The following is a 7,698-nucleotide window of genomic DNA, read 5'->3' as shown; positions in this document are numbered from 1 at the left end:
GCCCTTAACAAGGTCTTTTAGCTACCTCTGGGCTGTGGTGCAGGCGGGAGAGCAAGCCAGCTGCAATTAACTGCAATGAATCACTCTGACCAGGAGGTCATGAGTTCGAGGCCCGCTCGGAGCCTATGTTTGCTTGTCTTTGTTTTATGTTAAAAGGCATTGCATGTTTGCCTATATGTGTAATGTGATCCGCCCTGAGTCCCCTTCGGGGTAAGAAGGACGGAATATAAATGCTGTAAATAAATAAATAAAGAGTGCTGGTGTCTCCACAAATTCCAACCCATAGCATTGGACCATGGCAATTAGAATGGTGTGGAATCAATTGTACAGTATGCAGTTGTGCCCAAGCCCATAGCCAAGGGGGCGGTTTAGGGGTTCAAACCACCCCCAAAATAGCGGCTCATCCACGCTTTCCCCAAGTTGGATTAGAACCAGCAACCTTCAGGTCAGCAACCCAACCTTCATGTCATCAGTTTTGCTGGCACAAGGGTTTAACCCACTGTGCCACCAAGGGCTCATTAGGGCCAGCTAACACCTCCCAACAGAGCATCCCCCCAGACAGGAAGCAGCCAGGCTTTGAAGCTGCAAGGCTATTCAATGCTAATCAAGGCGGTGAATTGCAACATTCACACTTGCCTCAAACAGTCAAGAGTTCTTTCTCCCACCCTGGACCTTCCACAGATATATAAACTTCACTTGCTTAGTTTCCAACGGACCTCAAAACCTTTGAGCATGCCTGCCATAGATGTGGGCGAAATGTCAAGAGAGAGTGCTTCTGGAACATAGCCATACAGCCCGGAAAACTCACAGCAACCCAAAGTTTCAACCCCTTTTCAATACCCCAATTCCAGCCTTTTTACCTGTCTGGAAGTTCAGAGAAGGGGGGAGAGAGAAAGAGAGCAGCGGCTCGCGCGCCTCCCGCCTCGAGATTCCAAAGAGGCGCTCCTGGCTTGGGATTGGCTGCGACGCGCTGTGGGGGGGGGGGGGCGTGCCTTTCGCCACTCTCTCAGACTCCGCGGAACAGCAGCCGGGAGAGAGGGAGCGAGCAAGCAAGCAGCGAAAGCCCCTCTTTGGGCGGACGGGTAGGGGCGCGTGCTTGTGCGCGAGGAGCACACAGACACAAACGCAGGCGCGCGCACACCTTCCCGTCTCGCGCGCGGGTCGGATACCTCAAAACTTCTGTGGAAGGAAGAAGAAGGAGCCATGCGGCGCTGAGGAAGGAGGGAGCCTGAATGAGCGCCTGCGGAGAAAACAAGGAGAAGGGGAGAGAGGCCGGGCGGGATGGCGAGGGCGGTGGAGAGAGGGGCAGAAGCAGTTGCCAGGCCCTGACGAGGCCCTGGGGCCCCTTCGCCCTCCAGCAGCAGCACTTTTCCTGAGGGGAGGAGGTCGCGCAGCAGCAGCAGCAGCCATGGACAGCTGCTGCTTCTTCGTCGAGGTGAGAAGATTGATGTTTTGATAACTTCCGAACCTGTTTTTTTTACGCCACGCCATTTGATATCCTACCTCTACTACTGTATTAGATGCTGTGCTATTGTAAACAAAAATAAAAGCATGACTAAGACCCCTTCCATACAGTTGAATAAAATCCCACATTATCTGCATTGAACTGGGTTATATGACAGTGTGGACTCAGATAACCCAGGGCCCTTCCACACAGCCCTATATCCCAGAATATCAAGGCAGAAAATCCCACAATATCTGCTTTGAACTGAGTTTTCTGAGTCCACACTCGGATACTGTGAGATTTTCTGCCTTAAATTCTGGGATATAGGGCTGTGTGGAAGGGCCCCCAGATCAAAGCCAATATTGTGCATTATCCTCCTTGATATTCTGTGTTATATAGCTGTGTGGAAGGGCCCATAGATATCCCCCTTCTACACTGCCATAGAATCTAGATTATCAAATCAGATAATCCACATTACATGCTGTGAACTGGATGATAAGAGTCTACACTGCCATAGAATCCAGTTCAGAGAAGCTAATCTGGATGTTATTTGACAGTGTCGAAAGGTGCCTCAGGACCCTTCCAGACAGGCCATATATCCCAGAATGGGATCCCAGGTTTTCTGCTTTAAATTGGATTATACGAGTCCACGCTGCTAGATAATCTGGGATAAACAGAACACCTGGGATCAGATACAGGGATACAGGGCCTGTCTGGAAGGGCCCTCAGTTATTGAAAGCCCTTTGTGATGGCCTTTTGGCCCAGCCTCAATCTAGACATTCCAAAAAGCACACCTCCAGCAGGCTGTTTTTCATCAGGTGTTGGGGAATGAGGGCCCTTCCACACAGCCATTTAACCAGAATATCAAGGCAGAATAATCCACAATATTTGCTTTGAATTGGAATATCTGAGGCCCCATCCACACAGCTGAATGGGGAAGGGCCCTGCATCATGCACTTTGCTGTGAATAGTGAAGGTGCACTCTGACCGTTTCTACAGGAACTTCCACACAGCCATATAACCCAGAATATCAAGGCGGGTAATCCACAATGGGCTTTTCCAGACAGGCCCTATATCCCAGGATCTGATCTCAGGTTTTCTGCTTTAAACTTGGGGCTCTTCCACACAGCCATATAGCCCAGAATATCAAGGCAGAAAAGCCCATAGTATCTGCTTTTGAACAGGGTTATCTGAGTCCACACTGCCATATATTCCAGTTCAAAGCACATAATGAGGGATTTTATTCTGATGTGTGGAAGGGGCCTGAGTCCCCACTACCAGATAATCTGGGATAAACAGAAAACCTGGGATCAGATCCTGGGATTTAGGGGCTGTCTGGAAGGGCTGAATATCTGCTTTGAAATGTCTTATCTGAGTCCACACTGCCATATAATCCAGTTCAGTGTGGGTAATATACAGCTATGTGGAAAAGGCCTACATCGCCATATAAAATCCATATTATCTGCTTTGAACTCGATTATATGGCAGTATAGACTCATATAATCCAGTTCAAAGCAGATAATGTAGATGATCTGCTTTGATAATCTGAATTATATGTCAGTGTAAAGCGGCCTCACTGCCCTGTCGGTGCCAGCTTTAAAGACCTGGAGGCAGGGATCCTGAGCAACTTGTTGCCCCCCCCCCCCCCCCCAAAAAAAAGGCAATTTATCCAGAAAGAATAGCTGGCCAGAAAAGCTCACTTACTCTGCACGCAATGAGAAAAGTTTGGGACAGGTTTTGAAGCAAGCAAGAAATTTGGAGAATGAATATCCCCTTTTGCAGATGAAGTCCCTCAGGCTTTCGAGGAAAACAGCCCTCACACCTTTAAAGTGAACTGAAGCATGGGATGTGGATTGCCAAAGAGGCGGTGGGATGTGTTTTGGTGTGTTTGTTTCCTTTGTCTCCCCTTTGATCCCAAAGGTGAGCTGCCTTTTGTGTGGATCCGCCTCCAATGTGTGGCAGTGTCTTGCATTTAAAGTCAGTAAGGCTTTCTTTTAGCTTTGTATCTTTTCTGGTTTGGCCCACTAGGAGCCCAATCAGAAGCGAAGTGCTGCCAGTGCCTACAAGCACAACGTTTCTTTGAAAACAAGGACCTGGAATTTCCTCTTGCAAAAAATTTCCTGTGGATTGGCACCGGCAGGCCTCTCTGCAGGGGTCCCACAAAAGGTCCCCCTCAAATGCCAGCGGAGCAGAAGGAAGAAACAGATGTGTCCCTGGAGGTGGAGGGGAGAGTGAGGATTTATTTTCATTTTTGGTCCATTTCCTCTTTTGTCTTCGCTTGTCCGCTTTCTAATGCAGTCCAGATGTTGCCCCCTTTTTTCTAGTACGGCTTACAAGGAGCCGCCAAAAAACGTTGGAATGGTCTGCAATCCCGAAAGCCCTGTACCGGAACCATAGCATTTGTTTAAAATGCTTTTTATGTGCATTGTGTATGGTTGTGAAATGAGAGACATTTTATTTGTTTTGTAAGTAATACCTTTTGGAGATGTCAATCAAAGAAATTCATTCTTGTGGAAATTGGGAAACATGGGTTCCTTTGTTGCTGTTGTTCTTAAATGACTCACCTTGAAGCTCCGCTGACCAAAGCAAGAGAACTGTGTCCCTGTTTTGAAACAAACTTTTAGTAGACTTTCTGTGCCAGAATAGTGTTTGGGTACTTAACCATTCCACAGGTGTGCTACACTAAAAATGCCCTAACACCATTGAAGTTTTCCTGCTATTTAATGTAAAGTTGGGTTTGTGCATGTGTTTGCTTACTCCCGGTTAGGGTTTATCTCTCATCAGAACCGGTTTACCCTGAGTATTTGTGATCTTGTGGAAGTTTGAATTTGTTTAACGTCAAGATTTCAGAAGTGGAATTGAAAGCATACTTGTTCTCAAGGTCACTTGTCCCTGGGATAGACCTTATGTAAATAATGCTTCCTTTGGTGTGTGATTGGTTGTAAAGATGAGGTAGTGTAGCTAGTGGAAATTCATATCACTCTGTTAAGGTCTGAAGTAAACATTAGCTTTTTTGTTTCTAGCTGCCTGAAGGAGCCTTGTAGAGGTAGATATTCTTGAGCAATTTCTTTACAGCTGATTAAGTGTTCAGTAAGTGGAGCATGTGACATTTTGTCAATGCTCTCTTCAGATTTTATGATTGTAGATGATTACAACCAAGCACAAGCTTATTACAAGACTAATTCATGACTTGTGTGCCTGAGTTTGTGTGTGAGAGATTAAACAAATTTACTTCTAGAGCAGGTCTGACAACATTGTTTCCACCCTAATTTTTGACTTTTATGTCTGTACCTGAGTTTGTGTGTGTGTGTGTGAGAGAGAGAGAGAGAGAGGTTAAACAAATCTGCTAGGACAGGTGCTGTGACTTTGTTTCCATTTAAAATGAAAGTTTTATTTTGATAAGGTGTAAAATTAGAGAAAGAGCTTTTCCTACAAGAAAACAATGTTGAGCACAAGCAGGTACTGGGGGATGGGTTGGTTCTCCAAATCCTGGATTACAAACACAACCAGTCCTTGACAGAAAAGCCAATGGTGTGGGGCCTTGTGATCCCACAGTATTGGGAGGGCTAGGCATTAAGAAGCTAAGAAGGTGTGGGTGGGCAGGGAAGCTAAACAATATTGAATATAGTATTGAAAAGATAATCATTCATCCAAAATGAGGGATAACAATTTTAAAAACAAGTTCAGATACAACAGTTTTAAATTTATTCAGTACATGTAAGTTAATATTAAGAAGAATTTGTTGATACTCAATAAATAGACAAAGTATTTAAGGTATTGTCAAAACCCCTTTGGGAGGTTGGCTAGTCCCTCTTAAAGGATGCAGATCCAGTGTTTCTGTCCAGTCCATGATACCGAGTTGTTTTCAAATGATTCTTCTTGTTAATTTAAAGCATTTTTATGTTATCTTTCAACTAGTAATGTACCGGGCATTTTAGCTAACATCATACAATAAATGTGTGTCCTTTACTGAAGAATTTACATTTCATACCAAATGATGTTCTTTTAGTTTTCTTTGAACTCTGAACTGAATGGTATCTTCAGAAATGATACGGTATATTCAGATATAGCTGGCAAGAGGTATCTGAATTCAGAAAGCTTGAGTGCTACATTTTTACATATTTGTTCTGCTGTAGAAAGCTAGCGTGCTCCAACATGCTTATTTTCCCAGCCAGTTTACCAGCTGTTAGGATTTCTGGGAGTTGAAGGCCAAAACATCTGGGGACCCGCAGGTTGAGAACCACTGTTCTAGGACAAAGGAATGTTGGAGTTCAACACCACACTGCCCGAGTCTCAAGTCCTCAATGAGGAACAGTTTAGTTAGCTTAGTATAGCCTAAGGGTTTTCCTTCCCCCATGTCTCCTGTATGACAGTTGGGGATGTATCTATTTCTTCTCTCCTTTCTGTTTCTGCTCTCATTCTGATTGGTTGTGTAGAATGGATACTTTTCTACTGCAAGCATTTTTTAAAAATCTGACTTCTGTTCATTATAATATGGAGAGTATGAGTTGTGTGCTTTGAGGTCTCTGCGTGTGTGTCAGAGAGATGTAGGGATGGATGATTTTTCCTCTCTTGAAACCTTAGAAGAGATGGGTATTAGAGTAGCTCAGACCCAGTCTTGATTATTGCAGAAATGCAGTTATTGTTTATTATTGTAAATAAATATTTAGTGATTTTTAATATTGGAGTCTGCCTGCCTCAGCTCTGAATTCTTTACAGCCACATCACATGGCACCTCACGCTCTGCTGGCTAATGAGCTGAATGCTTAACTTTTTATCCTGTTTATATTTTTGGAAGCTCTGCTATATTTTAGGGTAGTTTTTCCCTAACAAGGAGCACATAACTTCCCACCTTTCTGAATATGTAACGTGATTCTGTATGTGAGAAGATGAGATGTATCTCTATACTGCTAACGATCATTGGCCTTCCTTGTTCAGCGTTCATTTATTCTGGAACAACTGACTTTTGCATTTGAATAAGTAGGAGATTTTCCAGTTATTTGAACAACACTTCTGTTTGAATAGCTGAGTAGTTACAAAGATAAGGACAACTGTGGCCAGGTGAGATCAGATTTGTTACTTGGAGGTCCAGATTCTTGCAGACCTTGTCACCTTCAATATGTGCCCTTCAGTAAATCACCCTTTTTTCCATATGTCTCCATTGAGGAAAATTAGTTTTTATCTTAATCTGGAGCAGTTGCAGTTTGTATTTTTAACTACAAGTTTGTTATTATATCTATATCTATAATAATAATATAATAAAAGTGAAAACGTGTATGTGTGTATGAGGCGGAGGTGTCTACTTACATAGACAGCCTCCTGTTTCCACAAACAGGCTATAGTTCCCACTGAGCAGAAGACACCCATGGCCCTCCCTTACCTGACATTGCAGGTAAGAATGAGTGCCATGAACACGTAGCCCCAAACCTTGCCAATGTTCTCCACAAACACCATAATGTCCCCCACCCAAGTGAAGGCTTTCATGCGGGGAAAATTTCCTCCTAGGTGTTCTGTTTTCCTCCAAAATGGACATCCCTTAATTTGCATGACATCACTCCCTGCCTCTATCTTAACTCTTTCCTACCCTTTCCTATGGCACACAGTTAATGGAGGAATTGATCAGCGACTGAATAAGAGGTTTGGGGAGAATTTACCATGTTTTACAGGAGTTGTATTTGAGAGCACTGTTCACCCAACCAATGATGGATTTGCACCATGCTTGCCACGGATGATGGGACTTGCAGTACCTTCACTGAAACGCTGACCTCCACCGACAATGGACTGGGACCAAACTTGGCACAGAGAACACCCATGACAAACTGAACATGGGACTGGACCTTGATTTTGGGAGCTGCAGTTCATTTCCATCCAGTGACCCCCCCCCCCCCCCAGCAACAGTGGATCGGGACCACACTTGGCACAGAGAAGCCCCATGACCAACTGTACATAGTGCAGGGATTTGGGGGAATGGACCTTGATTTTGGGAGTTGTAGTTCATCTACATCCCGAAAGCACTGAACCCAGCCGACATTAGATATGGACCAAACTTGGCTCGCAGACCCAATATGGCAACTGCATACAAGCCTGGTTTGGGGTGATTGACCTTGGATCTGGGAGTTGTAGTTCACTCTTGTCCAGAGAGCACTAAACCCAGCCAACAACGGTTCAGGATCAGACTTAAGTGATATTACCTAACATCCCAAAACAAACAATATCTTCTTCTCATAACCCGGGTGTCACCGGGTCACCAAGTT

The 7,698-nt window shown here is 44.5% G+C and overlaps 1 protein-coding gene across 1 annotated transcript in view; it reads left to right on the top strand.

Moving 5' to 3' along the window:
• Window positions 1–1,023: 1,023 nt before the first annotated feature.
• myo10 (myosin X) overlaps window positions 1,024–7,698 on the top strand; it is a 258,827-nt gene continuing 252,152 nt past the window's right edge. The window contains exon 1 of the mRNA XM_008108850.3: window positions 1,024–1,435. Coding sequence (XP_008107057.2) covers window positions 1,409–1,435 — 27 coding nt within the window. The 5' untranslated portion in view covers window positions 1,024–1,408. The remainder of the gene's footprint in view (window positions 1,436–7,698) is intronic.

This window comes from Anolis carolinensis, chromosome 4 (genome assembly GCF_035594765.1).
Source record: "Anolis carolinensis isolate JA03-04 chromosome 4, rAnoCar3.1.pri, whole genome shotgun sequence".
Lineage (NCBI taxonomy): Eukaryota > Metazoa > Chordata > Lepidosauria > Squamata > Dactyloidae > Anolis > Anolis carolinensis.
The sequence above is the reverse complement of the archived record's forward strand: the minus strand, read 5'-3'. Positions and strand labels throughout refer to the sequence as shown.